The sequence below is a fragment of the Leucoraja erinacea genome, chromosome 24 (assembly GCF_028641065.1).
Source record: "Leucoraja erinacea ecotype New England chromosome 24, Leri_hhj_1, whole genome shotgun sequence".
Taxonomy (NCBI): Eukaryota; Metazoa; Chordata; class Chondrichthyes; order Rajiformes; family Rajidae; genus Leucoraja; species Leucoraja erinaceus.
The window spans coordinates 32483793-32501948 of record NC_073400.1 but is presented as its reverse complement, the minus strand read 5'-3'; the positions used below and the strand labels follow the sequence as shown (position 1 = coordinate 32501948).

At 47.9% G+C, this 18156-nt stretch overlaps 1 protein-coding gene across 1 annotated transcript; it reads right to left on the bottom strand.

The window, feature by feature from the left end:
- Positions 1–1068: 1068 nt before the first annotated feature.
- Positions 1069–16371, bottom strand: LOC129708972 (dual specificity tyrosine-phosphorylation-regulated kinase 2-like). The gene is given in 4 exon segments (XM_055655077.1): positions 1069–4565; positions 11595–11710; positions 16138–16237; positions 16240–16371. Coding segments are annotated over 4 exon segments (1836 nt in total). The 5' UTR covers positions 16279–16371; the 3' UTR covers positions 1069–2984.
- Between the last annotated feature and the right edge of the window lie 1785 nt (positions 16372–18156).

Genomic DNA, 18156 nt, shown 5'->3' with positions numbered 1-18156 from the left:
CCTCAGGGAGATGGGTGAGGTACAAGCCAAGGAGAGTCATTTTACCCCCCCCCCCCCCCCCCCCCCCCCCCCCCCCCCCCCCCCCTGTGGTTCCTGCTGTTCTATGACCTGGGGCATCTCTGGGCCTTTGTCCAATAGTCTGCCTATTATACCCCCCCTCCCCCTCACCCATTACCCACCACACTCTCTCCTTCCCATCCTCTCTTCCAGCTTTCTTCCCCCACCCCCACAATCAGTCTGAAGCAGGGTCCCAACCCAGAACGTCACCTATCCATGTTCTCCACACAGATGCTGCCTGACCCGCTGAGTTACTCCAGCACTCTGTGAAACGTCACCTATCCATGTTCTCCACAGATGCTGCCTGACCCACTGAGTTATGGTGCAGCAGCATCTATGGAGCTAAGGAAATAGGCAACGTTTCGGGCCGAAACCCTTCTGGAAATAGGCAACGTTTCGGGCCGAAACCCGGAAGGGTTTCGGCCCGAAACGTTGCCTATTTCCTTAGCTCCATAGATGCTGCTGCACCCGCTGAGTTACTCCAGCACTTTGTGAAACGTCACCTAACCACGTTCTCCACAGATGCTGCCTGACCCGCTGAGTTACTCCAGCACTCTGTGAAACGTCACCGATCTAGGAAAAAGACTCTGTGCATTCACCCGATCTATGCCTCTGATGATAAAAACGACCCCTATAAAATCATGCCTGTCACCGTCACATTATCTCCAAAACAATGCAACAGATTCATCCCCATTGATCTTTCCCTGCTCACTGAAACCTACCTCGTGCAGTCTTGATACCCTTACCCCGGGTAAAAGACTGCACCATTCACCCCGTCTATTCCCCTGCTGCCATCCATCAGTGCCCAGAAATAGGAGCAGGCGTGGCAGGATCACAATACTCCTTCAGCAGAGTGCCGTGGAAGTTGATGGCCCATCCTGTCGACCAAAGATGCTATTTTCAAATTAAAACATGCAAATATTTTGACCCACAGATATGACATTTCCAACAACTGCTCCAACTGTGAACTGTTGGACTTTATATTAATTTGTAAGAAGGAAGCAAAAGCACTTTCAAGGTCTTTCCTCACTTTATTAAAAAGTAGTTAGCAGTCTGCATTTTAACACTCGAGAGTCACCATTACTGATGCAACATTTCAACCATGGATTACACGATAACAAAAGAGAAAATTGTCCATCACATGGTAACATTAAACTTCCCAAGTATTGCTGTGTTCAAACAGGACCAAGTATATTCAAAACTGGATATCAAAAGTTCTATCAAACAATATAAATTATGTTTTGTAATATTTTAAAATCCATTTAATGGGAGGATGAAGGGGGTGAGAGGAATGCCAGTCGGGGAATGTAATCTGGCTTTAGGGAGTTGGGTGCGGGATGGACTCATCCCATCGAGTCTCTGCACAGTGCACTTGCATTCAGAGAGCCGGACAGTGAAGTCTGAAACAGCCCAACCTACCCAGAGCTGGTGAAAGGCTGGCATATTCAATGTACCCCCACCATTGTGTGGGACTTGCATGCACACATATAAACACACAAAAAGTGATTACTATTTTTTTTAAATAAGGCTAGAGTTCTGTGTTTCCATTTCTCAAAGGTCAACATTTTTTTTTACTTGGCATTATTGCACTTTGACACCTTGATGATATTAATATACCAGTCGGTCTCAATATCTTTACAGCCCTGCAGATTCTGACTTGTTGATTCTACCAGTTACATTACACGGATAGCTGGCAATAAAATGCTATTGCCTGAAATAATGACGACATTGTGAGCTCTATCTGCACACTATTGATCCGGCTTAACGACTTATCAATTGCCATTAATAGTCAGGGCAACATCAATGACACATACATATCCAGACAGTTAAAGTGAGAACTGCTTGTTGTAGAAACGTACATGATAAACCTCTGTGCGTTCAGCGGGCACCTTACACAGTTGGTTTCCTTCACAGAAAAAGAATGTTAGAATTTGACTGGTCTAACTAACTCAATTTTAAAATTGTTCAACTTTCCAAACTTTTTTCGGGTCCCCAAAATGTATTTTTCGAGAAATCTAAAGAGCATGGAGTTGAATCTAAAGAGCATGGCGTTGAATGAGATGCAAGACATTCAGCAAACCAAGCTTGATAGATCCGAGCAGCATGTGTTTCAATCACACTCACCCAACACAAGCTGGCTTCCTTCAAAAGGTTGATCACATTTCTTCTGGTCGTGAGTTCGAGACTCACTCTCGACTAGGTGCTGACCATAATCTTCCCATTTTACCAGTCAGCAGTGACATAGAGGCGACTGCTGGCGTCACTCCACAAGTGAATTGCATATTGTTTCCGTGACATTCTGAACAGTACATGACGAGTGTGCACGGGAACTCCGTATTAATTACCAGCACACAAATGTTTTAATGGCCAATTAGTGAATGGACAAGACATCGGCAGCAGCAGCAGCAGCAGCACATCAAGCTTACACTTTGGCCAAAGGCAGGTTTAGGTATGAGCACAGGAGCGTGTGTGTGATTTATTCATCTGTTGCATTATCAAACTCAGAACTTTACTGTTGAAAGGACCATAGTTCTTCTCTAATTGGAACAGCAAAGTGAGGACAGTTTGATAGCAATCTTGAGGGGGAGGGGTGGGTGGGGGGGTCTGGTATACAAAGTCAAACCTGCTTGGACATTCAAAACTGAAGAACAAGCAAGGATTTAGGAAACAGAAATGTACTTCATATGCTCTCTGTGGTACTAGGGGTATCATATTTGTAATATCAAAAACTACAATAATCTTGTGAGGGTCAAATGGATAAAGAATAAATTTGATGTACTTTAATGCAACTTGGAAATGACTTTCTTTCAAGTTTGAAATACACAATGAAATATCTGCTAAGTATTTTTGCCAGGAAAAAGACCTACATAAAGAAACGTTTTCAATTGACACATGTTCTTGGGTTTAATTTGCAGCACACCATAGCATTAGCTAACTAACTTTGGAAGCACAGTGCGTAGAGGTAAACTATTTCCATTTGAATCAGCCACTTGTACCAAATTGGTCCTTAGTTTGCCAGAGGTGCCAATGGTGGAGGGCAACTTGGAGACAATTCCAGGCAAGGAGCTATTGCTATCTGGCGTACTCTTGACCAGCGGGGGGGGCTTCTCCACAGCCGATGATTTGGGCAAACGTCTAGTGAGCCACGGGTGCCTGAGTGCCTGTGAAGGTGTTAGGCGGCAGGAGGGGTCCCACTCCAAACACCTCTTGAGGAAGTTGTTGAACTGGGCATCGTCGCAGCCCTTCATGGCCACGGCCCAGGCTTTGCTGCCGGGCGGTCCTCTCATCTTGCCTCTCCTGGAACGCCCGCCGTTCAGGACCACCGTGTTGTCGGCAAGCGTGGTGATGGTGCAGTAGCGGGGCTGGTTCTTGGAGTTGAAAAAGTTCTTGGCTCGTTTGTACTGGTCCATCATTTTCTGATTAGGCAACCCTAAGAGTTCCTGGATGCAGGCCAGCTGGTCTCCCTCGTCCTCTCCCGGGAAGAGAGGGTACCCGGTCAACAGCTCGGCCAGGATGCAACCAAAACTCCACATGTCGATGGCCATGCCGTAACGCGAGCCCAGGATGACCTCGGGCGAGCGGTAAAACCGCGACTGGATGTAGGTGAAGACGCGCTGGTGCTCGTAGCAACTGGAGCCAAAGTCAATCACTTTGATGCCACTGCGACCCTGCTGCTTCAGTAAGATGTTCTCCGGCTTCAAGTCGCAGTGAATGATGCGGTTCTTGTGCAGAGCGTCCAGGCACTGGAGGATGGAATGGGCAAACTTGCGGACCAGCTGGAGGCTGAAGCCCTGAAACTTGTTGCGTTTGATCAGTTCGTACAGGTTGATGCTGAGCAGCTCGAAGGTCATGCAGGCGTGGTTGCGGAAAACAAAATTCTCAAACATGTGGACAATGTTCATCTGCTGGTTCTTGTCTTGCTTGTTCAGGTGCTCCAGGATGCGGATCTCCTCGGCCGCCTGCCGGTGGAACCGTTTCTCGTTCCGCACCACCTTCAGAGCCATGTGCTGCCGGGTTTTGTGGTCGTACACCTTGGCCACCTGCCCAAAGCTTCCCTTCCCCAGGACCTTCAGGATTTCGTACCTGTACGCGATGTGGTCGTGAGAGAGGAGGACAAGGGCCGCGTGGTCGTCATCGTAGCCGCAGTTGTTGGAGCCGCCCAGGACACCTTGCCGTTTTTTTGCATTTAAGCCCAAGAAGTAAATCTCCGGGTAGGTGAAGATCTCCTGATGTTCGTAGGAGCTCAGCTTGTGCATGTGCTGCTTCATGGCCTGCGTCGATGTGATTGCCGATTTTGTCTTCAGCAAAATGCCATCTGATCTGGACAGGACTGAACCATCCAGGCACTTGTCTTTCAGCGATGGTAGCACGGGTCTGCAGGTGCGGGACTCGGGCGGGTGCAGCGTCGCATTGCTTCGCCGATTTCCAGCATCTTCAAACAGGTGTTGCACCTTGACCTGAGTGCGACAGCTAGCTGACAGGTGGTCTCTCATCGTGCTCTGGCCGATCTGCAATCAGTGCAAACAAGTAAGTAAGTCAGTTGTTTAAGAAGGAACTGCAGATGCTGGAAAATCAAAGGTACACAACAATGCTGGAGAAACTCAGCGGGTGCAGCAGCATCTGTGGAGCGAAGGAATTAGGCAACGTTTCGGGCCGAAACCCTTCTTCAGACTGATCGGGGTTGGGGGGGCGGGAAGAAGAAAGGAAAAAGGAGGAGGAGCTAGAAGGCTGGGGGAATGGGAGGAGACAGCCCGAGGGCTGAGGAAGGGGTGGAGACAAGGATTAACTAAATTGGGAGAATTCGATGTTCATGCCCCCGGGGTGCAGACTCCCCAAGCGGAATATGAGGTGCTGTTCCTCCAATTTCCGGTGTTGCTCGCTCTGGCCATGGAGGAGACCCAGGACAGAGAGGTCGGATACGGAATGGGAGGGGGAGTTGAAGTGTTGAGCCACCGGGAGGTCAGCTTGGTTATTGCGGACCGAGCGGAGGTGTTCGGCGAAACGATCGCCCAACCTCCGCTTGGTCTCACCGATATAGATCTGCTGACATCTAGAGCAGCGGATGCAATAGATGAGGTTGGAGGAGATGCAGGTAAACCTCTGTCGCACCTGGAACGACTGCTTGGGTCCTTGAATGGAGTCGAGGGGGGAGGTAAAGGGACAAGTGTTGCATTACTTGCGGTTGCAAGGGAAAGTGCCCGGGGAGGGGGTGGTACGGGAGGGAAGGGAAGAATTGACAAGGGAGTTATGGAGGGAGCGGTCTTTGCGGAAGGCAGATATGGGGGGAGATGGGAAGATGTGGCGAGTGGTGGGGTCACGTTGGAGGTGGCGAAACTGACGGAGTAAGTAAGTTTATTGGCCCAGTATTCACATACAAGGAATTTGCCTTGGTGCTTCGCCCACAAGTAACAACATGACATACAGTGACAGTTACGAATGACTCAGAAAACACTAAACATTAATAATAATAAAACATTCATGATAAAACACCATTGATCAAGCATGTGAACCCACAAAATACCAGATCAAAGGGAGGCTACAGATTTTTGGCTGTTGAGTAGAGCAACTACTCGTGGATAAAAATAGTTTTTATGTCGGGCTGTGGCAGCTTTGACAGTCCGGAGTCGCCTTCCAGAGGGAAGTGATTCAAAGAGTTTGTGGCCAGGGTGAGAGGGGTCAGAGATGATCGGAGTACAACACCACTCAGTTTCACAGCACAGGTGCAAGATGCTTCAACAGCACAGGTATAAATCTTTATCACCTTCACCAGCAGAATATTTTTAAGACAGAGATAGATTCTTGATTAATACAGGTGTCAAGGGTTATGGGGAGAAGGCAGAAGAATGGAGTTAAGAGGGAAACACATAAACAGCCACGATAGAATGGCGGAGTAGACGATGGGCCAAATGGCCTAATTCTGCTCCTATCACATGAACATTAATTAGGCCATTCAGCCCATCTAGTCTATTCCACCATTCAATCATGATGATAGAAACAGAGAAACATAGAAAACAGGTGCAGGAGTAGGCCATTCGGCCCTTCAAGCCTGCACCGCCATTCACTATGACCATGGCTGATCATCCAACTCAGTATCCTGTACCTGCGTTCTCTCCATACCCCCTGATCCCTTTAGCCACAAGGGCCACATCTAACTCCCTCTTAAATATAGCCAATGAACTGGCCTCAACTACCTTCTGTGGCAGAGAATTCCAGAGATTCACCCTCTCTGTGTAAAAAAAAGTTTTTTCCTCATCTCGGTCCTAAAAGATTTCCCCCTTATCCTTAAACTGTGACCCCTTGTTCTGGACTTCCCCAACATCGGGAACAATCTTCCTGCATCTAGCCTGTCCAACCCCTTAAGAATTTTGTACGTTTCTACAAGATCCCCCCTCAATCTTCTAAATTCTAGCGAGTACAAGCCGAGTCTATCCAGTCTTTCTTCATATGAAAGTCCTGACATCCCAGGAATCAGTCTGGTGAACCTTCTCTGTACTCCCTCTATGGCAAGAATGTCTTTCCTCAGATTAGGAGACCAAAACTGTACGCAATACTCCAGGTGTGGTCTCACCAAGACCCTGTACAACTGCAGTAGAACCTCCCTGCTCCTATACTCAAATCCTTTTGCTATGATCTATCTTTCCTTCTCACCTACATTCTCCTGCCTTCTCGTCATAACCCCCGACAACTGTGCTAATCAATAATCTATCAATCTCCACGTTAAAAACATCCATTGACTGCCTCCACAGCCGCCCAAGGCATCTTTTAAGAAGTTTGTTCCATTTTAAAAAGTACTCGCTAGTTACAGTTCTGGTTAGACATCCCTTTAGGGATACAAATGTTATTGAAAATATGAATGTAACTTGGATAAAGGCACCTCATGTGGACCATGCAGATGTGGCCTCGGTTATCAAAGAAGCTGAGATTAGAAACGCTCTTGACACGTAGATCATCGAGCACAAGTGCAAAGGGCAGACAGGATTTGGAGCAACTTAGTTCCAGGAGCAGCAGCTCTTGCCTGCACTCAGTTAAAATCACCATGGCAGCCAGCAACGTTGTCAAACCTGTCAGGTTTGTGCAGCAACAAACACCTGCAGGTGCTGGTTAATACAGAGTGCTGGAGTAACTCAGCGGGTGCAGCAGAATCTATGGAGCTAAGGAAATAGGCAACGTTTCGGGCCGAAACCCTTCCGGGTTTCGCCCCGAAACATTGCCTATTTCCAGAAGGGTTTCGGCCTGAAACGTTGCCTATTTCCTTAGCTCCATAGGTGCTGCTGCACCATAACTCAGCGGGTCAGGCAGCATCCGTGGAGAACATGGATACGTGACGTTTCACAGAGTGCTGGAGTAACTCAGTGGGTCAGGCAGCATCTGTGGAGAACATGGATAGGTAACGTTTTACAGAGTGCTGGAGTAACTCAGTGGGTCAGGCAGCATCTGTGGAGAACATGGATAGGTTACGTTTTGTTTCGAGAAACATTCGAAAGGGCCTTGACCCAAAACTACGCCTATCCATTATCCAGAGATGCTGCTGACCCGCAGTTACTCCAGCACTCTTGTGTCCTTTTCTGTCAGGTTTTTGTTTGGTTTGGTAGCCGGCGAAGTCAAAAACAATTAAAAATCTTCTCAACAATTAAATATTACAAACTGTCAGGTTTTTGTTTGGTTTGGTAGCCGGCGAAGTCAAAAACAATTAAAAATCTTCTCAACAATTAAACAATTAAAAATGTGAAAGCAAATGTGTTTTTGCTACCAAAGTGCTACCTGTTTTTGCTACCAAAGTGGATAACCTCACAGTTAATGCGGATAAATGTGAGGTTATCCACTTTGGTAGCAAAAACAGGAAGGCAGATTACTATCTAAATGGTGTCAAGTTAGGAAAAGGGGAAGTACAACGGGATCTGGGGGTCCTTGTACATTAGTCTATGAAAGTAAGCATGCAGGTACAGCAGGCAGTGAAGAAAGCGAATGGCATGTTGGTGTTTATAACATGAGGAATCGAATATAGGAGCAAAGAGGTCCTTCTGCAGTTGTACAGAGCCCTAGCGAGACCACACCTGGAGTATTGTGTGCAGTTTTGGTCCCCTAATTTGAGGAAGGACATTCTTGCTATTGAGGGAGTGCAGCGTAGGTTTACAAGGTTAATTCCCAGGATGGCGGGACTGTCATATGCTGAGAGAACGGAGCAGCTGGGCTTGTCCATCCTGGAGTTTAGAAGGATGAGAGGGAATCTCATTGAAACATATAAGATTGTAAAGGGTTTGGACACGCTAGAGGCAGGAACCATGTTCCTGATGTTGGGGGAGTCCAGAACCAGGGGCCACAGTTTAAGAATAAGGAGCAAGCCATTTAGAACGGAGACGATGAAACACTTTTTCACACAGAGAGTGGTGAGTGTGGAATTCTCTGTCTCAGAGGGCGGTGGAGGCAGGTTCTCTGGATGCTTTCAAGAGAGAGCTAGATAGGGCTCTTGAAGATAGCAGAGTCAGGGGATATGGGGAGAAGGCAGGAACGGGGTACTGATTGGGGATGATCAGCCATGATCACATTGAATGGCGGTGCTGGCTCGAAGGGCCGAATGGCCTCCTCCTGCACCTGTTGTCTATTGTCATCGCCAAGTTGCATGTTCTGCAGGAGGACAAACAGCACGTGATTGAACAACATGACTGCACTGTCAGCGTTTGAGTGCGTTATTCTCGAAATACCAGCATGCAAATCAAAGAATATTTTAAATGAATAAGCGTATTATTTAAAAACACATAAATCATTAAAGCATAAAGCATTAACGGTGCCAAAAAAAAGAAAATGACTTAACTTACTCTTGCCCTTCACAGCTGTCCCAATGCTTTCAAATGAGTAGGCTTAGATGTTGCCTGCCACAGATTCACCAGGTATATTCCCCAGTGGAGGCACATTGCCATTCAATGAGTTTGGTCTAGTTTTAAAGATGGAAACAGGCCCTTCAGCCCACCAAGACCATGCCGACCACACGAGTTCTATTCCAACCCACTCTTGCATTCGCTCCCTGGCCACTCGGGGCCAACTCACCTACAAACCCACACATCTTTGGAGTGTGGAAGGAAACCGGAATACCCGGAGGAAACAGTCACGGGGAAGACGTGCGAACCCCACACAGACAGCACTGAGGTCAGGATCAAACCTGGGTCCCTGAACCACAGTACTGTGGGTTGCTGCCGTCAGTGCTTGCCATGAGTATGACTTTGGGCAGGGGCAAGAACTCGCTGGCAGAGCTTGGCCAGCAGGCCCAGGCCAAGGGCAAGTGGGCAGGCCGTGACCTATGGGGAAGTGGCCTGGATGCAAGGGCCTGCTCTCTGGGGTTGAGGAGGGTGTTAACTAACCAGTGTGACGTGCACTGGGCAATGCATTTACCATCAATCTCCACAAATTGTATTTTAACTCAAATCATTCATGTGTGAATTTAAAGCTGAGAGCCTAAATGATTTAAAAATACACAAAATTAAAAATAGATCACAGAAATGGTGTTTCCGTAGAACTAATCTGTTTCTGGAGAATTAATAGCCAACTCTAAGGTTCTGTTCTCCATTTGGTAACTGTAGACGTTTTCAAGCTGTGAAGCTCCTGTAAGGCAGCCAAGAGTCGGCACTGTACATCAGCAGAGCCCTGAGTCTGTTTAGATCACACATCTGCCACGGGCCATCCTTCTACACAGACACCCACACACCAAGTACACGGAACAGCCAATAATGATAGGACAGGATGGAAACCAACCAGCAAGACACACCAAATACGGGTGCAATCATTTAGTTGTCCAATTATAGCCAAAGTGAATATATTATTTGATGACTTAATAAGTTCATGGGCCCAAGCTAACTTGTAGTGTCCTTTATACTAATATTCTGCTCGGCAAGGGGCCAGCAATTGGGACGGGATTGCAATTTAAAATGTCATCCAACATCACATAATGTCACAGCAAAGTACACCTCCCTTAATACAAACATCCTCGGGATCATTTGGCAGATACTTCAGGAAAACAAGATTATAATGAGATGGACAGTAGCTTACTTCATAACACTCTCAACCCACCATCATTATAGAGGCGGAGGAAAGCTCATTGTAAAATGTTTAAGAGCATAACCGGAAGCTGGAGTTACTATTCTGCTCCCCAGTGTCATCTTGTTTTCTCCACCACACAAATTGACTCCCTTTGCAATAAATTCTTTCACTTCATAATATTGTCCCATCCACGTCAGAGAAAGCGAATCTAATTCAGTCCGTATTCACAAGCCCCAGCTAGGATAATAAGCTGGGTCTGTTTTCCAGAGAGCAAAAGAGGCTGCAAGGTTTGGTACTCAAGTTTTATAAAGTACTGAAAGGCAGATAAGATAGCTGGAGCCTGTGTCCCACAGGAGAGGTGTCTAATGTAGGGGGCATAAGGTTAAGTTGAGGAGGTGGTGGTGATTTGGCAGGGATCAGAGGAGCGAATATTTTACAAATGGTAGTTGGTATCTGGGCAAGTACTTTAGTGAGCAGGCCACTGAGCGATGTGGAATGTATGCAGGTAAGTGGGATCAGTATAGATATTTGAGATGTTCCTGTGGCGATGTTGTACGTCTGTAGAACTCCATGGGATTACAACAACATTTTCAATACTAGATGTATATAATTAACAATAATAAACTCCCCAGATATCACAGTAGATTCTTATTTAAAACCTCCACTGCCTTGTGGCCATATCCAGTCATGGACAAAAATCACTTGCTATGACAACTTTATCTCCACAGTATTGTAATAAATTATTCAGTCCAGGCTAGGAGATTATCGGTCAGGTACATCTGCCCAATGTCTCCAATGAGCCACCTGGAACACAGGTATGTAACTAAAATGACTTGCCTCAAGAGACAAGCACTGTGTGTGGAGCAGTGTGCAGCATGGTGAAAGGGTCACGTTACACCACCACGGACTGCCCTTCAGCCCAGGGTTTGGGAGTGTCCAGGAGAGAGGGCAGTGGCAGGGAGAGCCACCTCTCAGGAGAAATCATTTTACTCAATGTTACAAATCTTTGATACGTTCGACCCTGGACAGTTGTGGATACTTAATGGTCAGGTACACTGAAGATTCAGATGGAGAGTAAGTGATTCCCAGGGATAGGGGACTGAGGGGAAAGAAACAGGGCCGAGGATTAGCATGATCTGAAGCGGGGTCATTTGTGACATTCAGGGCACACTTAAATAAACTCATTCAGTAACAAAATGCCAAGAGAGAACATGAATGGGAGTGGGTCTGAAGAAGGGGCTTCGGCTCGAAACATTGCCTGTTTCCTTCGCTCCATAGATGATGCCGCACCCGCTGAGTTTCTCCAGCAATTTTATCTACCTATGAATGGGAGTGGGCTGGATGGATGACTATTGCAAGACTAATTCTTATGTGAACCAAAGAGGCGAGTGTGAGGAATAGGGGTACGAAGCAAAGCGTAATAACTCTGTAATCTGCATGTGAATCTACTGGGATGCTCAGATAGTCGGTTGCATTTCACAGAAACATTGTTTGACATCGCTCACCGTTAAGCTATGAAGAGATGGTAATCTCACAGGGCTTCCCTTTCCTGTGCTAGATGTTTTGATTTCAGCCTGGTCTACACGCATGCAAGAGTCATACAAATCATCCCCAAATCGGCCTGCAAATAGAAAAGAGAAATTGACACCATTATTTTCAGATCAAAAAGCACAAGAGGTACATTGGAGGTTTTGGACCAAAACCTCAGATTATTTTTCATTTCAGGAAGCTTTTCAGTGGGGAAGGAAGATGAGGTGGTTCCCTAAAACATGTAATCATTGTCATCTTGCCGTTCCAATTACAGACAAGCCTTTCAAGAATTCCAAATGTTATCAATCAAAAATTTCTAAGATTCTCAGCAGCAAACAATGCTGTTGTTACCTGTTTCTCTGTATCAATATCTACTTGCCTCTCCTCTCGTTGAAAGGCTCCAAGAAACAAACTAACCGCAGCACTCTATGCACTTTACAGAAAAGCAAAAGGATATCTGGTTGAGATTTGATGGCTTTCTAACAGCGAGGAGCCCACAGTGCACGCAGCCACTTCTCCTGCTTCACACTGAAGCATTAACAGGGGAGGTCAGAGTACAAACTGTGACGAGAATTGTAATTAGTTTATGAGGCAGGGTCAGTAGCGACATTTAGGGCGCAGTTAATTAAACTATTCAAGTGACAAAGTGTCGGGAGTAAAGTGAATGGTTAGTCATTTTGTTACAGCCAGCCTCTGAGTAAACGGCAAGTTCTGTTTCACCAATGTACACAAGTTAATTTGTCCACAATCAAAAAATACACAAAAATCACGTGCTATGACAACTTTATCTCCACAGTATTGTGATAAATGGCATTAAACACACAAAAAAGACAGGGAAAGACGCAGGGAGATGCAGAAGGGGACAGGGGGACAGAGAGGGGAAACTAGTTCCCAGGAATAAACATGTGCATGTACGTTGAGAGATTTGATTTAATATTATGGCGGCTCCATGCGCTGAGCACATGTAAACCAGGGACAGCCTGTACTTTATGTAGAAGCAGGAACAATTCAATATATAGAGCCCGACAGTGCCATGCTGTGGGAGGATTTCTATCACTGTGCTACAGTCTTGGCTTAATGGCTATACCTTTGGCCTGTGTCCAAGTCCCACAAAGCACTACAATCCAGTCTGACTTTTCAGTAAAGTACTAAGGATCAACCGCAGATGCCAAAGGAGGAGTTTCAGCCGAGGTCTCGTCTGCTCACGAGGATGTCAAAGATCCCAAGGCACCAATTGGAAATGATCCTGGCCAAGAGTTACCACTCAGCCTGCTGTTAAACAAATCATCTTGCTATTTATGGAAACTTGCGCGTCGAGATTGGTTATTATGTATTCTTCATGGCAACAGTGACGGCACTTCAAGGGTGACCGAGTGCATGACACGGTGGTGCAGCGGTAGAGTTGCTGCCTCACAGCGCCACACACCCAGGTTCCATCCTGTCTGCGCGGAGATAGTACGTTCTCCCCGTGACCGGCATGGCTTTTCTCTGGTTTCCTCCCACACTCCAAAGATGTACAGGTTCATAGGCTAACTGGCTTGGTATAATTGTAAATTGTCCCTAGCTGGTGTTAGAATGTCCAGGGATTGCCAGTCGGCACGGACAGTGGCAGAAGGGTCCGTTTCTGCACGGTATCTCTAAACTAAAGACTGATATTAAAGCACTTTGGGATGTGAAAGGCACTGAGGCATTCTAACCGTGCAGCTTTACGCTGAACCAAAGTGCTCCAGGTAGAAGCTCGAGAGCAATGAAATAAGACAACACATAATCCTCCAAAATCTCCGCCACCTCTAACGGGATCCCACCACTAGCCACATTTTCCCACCTACACCTCTTTCCTCCACAATTCCCTGGTTAACTCATCCTTTCCCACCCAAACCACCCCCTCCCCAGGAACCTTCCCCGGCAACTGCAGAAGATGCAACACCTGTCGCTATACCTCCTCCCTCAACTATGTCCAAGGACCCCGGCAGTCCTTTCAGGTTAGACTGAGGTTCACTTGCACCTCCTCCAACCTCATCTACTTTATTCATTGTTCAAGATGTGGCCTCAATAGACAATATACAATAGACAATAGGTGCAGGAGTAGGCCATTTGGCCCTTCGATCCAGCACTGCCATTCAATGTGATCACGGCTGATCATCCCAAATCAGTACCCCGTTCCTGCATTCTCCCCATATCCCCTGACTCGGCTATTTTTAAGAGCCCTATCTAGCTCTCTCTTGAAAGACTCTTATACATCGACGAGACCAAACGCAGACTGGCCGATCGTTTCGCGGAACACCTTCGCTCAGCCCGCCCGAACCAACCTGATCTCCTGGTTGCTAAACACTTTAATTCTACTCCCCAATCCCACACAGACCTTTCTGTCCTCAATCTCCTCCATTGTCAGAGTAAAGCTAAACGCAAATTGGAGGAACAGCATCTCATATTTCGCTTGGGCAGCTTATAGCCCAGTGGTATGAATATTGATTTTCCAGCATTCCCTCTCTCTCTATCCCTCCCCCACCCGTCGCACCAGCTTCTCATTTTCACCCAACAAACAGCTAACAATGGCCTTTATCATCGTTACTTTTTTGCATCTTTCTCCATTGTTCTTAATCTCTCCACATCACCGTCTATATCTGTCGTTCCCCTTATCCCCAAGCCGTCTGAAGAAGGGTCTCAACCCGAAACGTCACTCTTTCCTTCTCTCCAGAGATGCTGCCTGTCCCGCTGAGTTACTCCAGCGTTTTGAGTGTGTAATAGGATTTGAAGGAAGGGGTTCAGGCTCTGTATACATTACCTGTGCTCAAAGAATCTTCAGTTCTTGTTGAGTGTGCGCGACAGAAATCATTTGCCAAAGGTCACAGTCAGCACTGAGCACTGACTAACAGCTCACCCACAACGTCCACATGGATTGGCAACCATAGAAACATCCACAATTGTTTATGTCACAAACATTTTGTGTCATCAGTGGATGGGTTCTACCTTTGTTTTCAAAAATGGATCCAGAATCAAGTTCCAAACTTACAGAAGCGTGTAAAGTCAAATCGACAGGTGGTTTAAACAGAATCCAGTTTGTCAGCTTGAGAAAGGAGTTATCAATGTCCATTCGTGCTGCCTTTACGAGAAGTAAAAAGATCAGGAATGAGAAGTCAGTTGAAGAGTTAAACCAACATGGGCAGCGGTGTGGAATGCGTGAAGAGGCGAGGCGTGCAGAGACGGGAAGAGATGGCAAAGAGAAGGAAAGATACAGAAACAGAGCAACTTGAAGACAAACACGAGAACGTATCGCAAAGATGGAGATCACAACTGGGGCATTGAAAACAGCAGCCACGTGGGCAAGATGGAACGCTCAACTCCGCCAAAACGATTCAACAGTATCGCGTTCAAGAAGGAACTGCAGATGCTGTAAAATCGAAAGTACACAAAAATGCAGGAGAAACTCAGCGGTTGCAGCAGCATCTATGGAGCAAAGGAAATAGGTAACGTTTCGGGATTCAACAGTATCGGCAACTTCAAGACACAAAGTTTTAAATTGAAAATCCAATAACACCTTCAGATTCAGGGACAGTTTCTTCCCAGCTGTTAACAGGCAACTGAACCATCCTATCACCAACTAGAGAGCAGTACTGAACTACTATCTACCTCTTTGATGACCCTCGGACTATCCTTGATCGGATGAGGCTGGCTTTACCTTGCACTAAACGTTATTCCCCTTATCATGTATCTATACACTATACCTTGGTACATGTGACAATAAACTAAACTGATAACAATCAACAACAAAAATCTGAATAATGCTTTTTAAAACCACATTTAAAGGATGCCAATGAAACCAAACTATTGGAGCCAAAGTCTCAAAATGCAGAACAATACCTCCCCTGTGGGTGTACATACACTATAATGCCAATCCTAATCTCACACACACAGCACACTTCCTACACACATGCACACTGACACAACATGCACACCAACTTTGCATATCCTGTTCCAGTACATACATGACAAACTGCAGCCCACCAACTACACAATTATGCCCCCCCCCCTCAACCACGGTTACATCTCAAGCCCCGACCCCGCTTCCCCCCCCCCCCCATCCTAACTCCTCCACATCCTCTCTTCCCACCACTCTCCCTTGTTTCTCCTTTCCGTCTCATCCCTAATCCACCCATCACTCCCCTGAATGTTTCTCCCCCTCCCCACTCCTCCTCCCCCATTCCCCATTCCCCCTTCTCCCCCCACCCCCTCTGTTGCTACCGTCAACTTTCTCTCCCCCTCCTTTACCCCCCCCCATCCCCCCTCCTCCTCTCCCCACCCCTCCTGCATCTTCCCCAATTCCCTCCCGGATCGCAACCCCCTAACTTCCCCCCGCCCCCCCGCCCCCTCTCTTCCTCCTACCCCCACCCCCCCACCTCACCCTCTCCTTCCCCCCTCCTCCTCTCCCCCCCCCTCTCTCACCCCCCCCCCTCCAGTTTAAATCCCATTAGGAATATTTAGGAGGACCAAGACCGCCGCCACCCCACCCCCCCATACCCGGGGGCCGCCGCCGCCGCGCCGCCGCCGCCGCCGCCCTCCCGCTCAGCATCGCCGCCGGGGATCTGTCCGCCGCCTCGGGCCGCCGCCCATCGCCCGGCGCCGCCGCCGCCGCTCGGTGCGCCCGCCCTCAACGCCCATGGGTGTGAGCGGGGAGAGTCCGTGGCCGAGGCCCGAGGCCCGGGATGGAGATGGAGGGGGGAAGATGGAGGCCCGGCGGTGGGGGGGGAGGGGGGGGACTCCACGCTCCGGCCGTTTGTCCGTTACTCGCTCCCGCGCCCTCCCGACGCCGGGCGTGCGCGTGCGCGGCCCCCGAGAGCGCGGCGACGTGCGCGGCCCCCCGAGCGCGCGGTGACGTAGGCTCTCTACCCCCTCCCCCCCCCCCCGAGAGTGACGTAAGCTCTGTTCCCCCCCCTCCCCCCCCCCCCCCCCCCCCGAGTGCGCGGTGACGTAGCTCTCTACCCCCCTCCCCCCCCTCCCGAGAGCGCGGTGACGTAGCTCTCTACCCCCCTCCCCCCCCTCCCGAGAGCGCGGTGACGTAGGCGCTCTAACCCCCGCCCCCCCCGAGAGCGCGATGACGTAAGCTCTGTACCCCCCCCCCCCCTCTCCCCGGGAACGCGGTGGGACGTAGTACGTGCGCGCACGTCGCCTGGGTGGGAGCGTGGAGCGCGCGGCCGCTCCTCCAGCACCGCCGCCCCCTAGCGGTCAATTCTACACAGGAGGAGCGGTCAACTCTGCACAGCCCAAAGGTCCACCAGTGATAGAAGCGGAATTAGGCCATTCGGCCCCATCAAGTCTACTCCGCCATTCAATCAAGGCTGATCTATCTCTCCCTCCTAACCCCATTCTCCTGCCTTCTCCCCATTACCCCTGACACCCGCACTAATCAAGAATTTATCTTAATTAAGAATACTCAAGAATGTCTGAAGAATGTGTGATGCTAAATGCATGTCGTTGTCTCTGTACTGTACACTGACAATGACAATTAAAATTGTATCTGAATCTGAATCTGAATCTGAAGAAGGGTCCCGACCCAAAACGCCACCATTTCCTTCGCTCCAAAGATGCTGCCTCACCCGCTTAGTTTCTCCAGCATTTTTGACTACCTAAGAATCTATCTAACTCTGCCTTAAAAATATTCACTGACTTGTGGTCTCCACAGCCGTCTGTGGCAAAGAATTCAACAGATTCACCACCCTCTGACTAAAGAGATTCCTCCTCATCTCCTTCTTAAAGGAACGTCCTTTCATTCTGAGGCCGTGACCTCTGGTCCTAAACTCTCCCACTAGTGGAAACATCCTCTCCACATCCACTCTATCCAAGCCTTTCACTATTCGGTAAAGTTTCAATGAGGTCCCAATGAGGACAATGGCGGGGCTGTCATAAGTTGATAGAATGGAGCGGCTGGGCTTGTACACTCTGGAATTTAGAAGGATGAGAGGGCATCTTATTGAAACATACAAGATTATTAAGGGATTGGACACGCTAGAGGCAGGAAACATGTTACCGATGTTCAAGAAGGATCTACAGATGCTGGAAAATCGAAGGTAGACAAAATTGCTGGAGAAACTGCAGTCTTCAGTCTGAAGAATGGTTTCAGCCCGAAACGTAGTCTATTTCCTTCGCTACATAGGTGCTGCCGTACCTGCTGAGTTTCTCCAGCAATTTTGCCTACCTAACATGTTACTGATGTTGGGGAAGTCCAGAACCAGGGGCCACAGTTTAAGAATAAGGGGTAAACCATTTAGAACGGAGACGAGGAAACACTTTTTTACCCAGAGAAACAATTCTCTGGAGGCTTTCAAGAGAGAGTTAGATAGATTTTAGAGTTAGAGAGTTAGATTTATTTTACTTTTCTTTTTCAGTGGTTGGAGCTGCATACTAAATCTCATTGCACTGACGAGCATTGACAATAAAATATATTATTATTACTATATTTTAAAGATAGAGGAGTGAAGGGATATGTGGAGAAAGCAGGAACGGGGTACTCATTGTGGATGATCACACTGAATGGGGGTG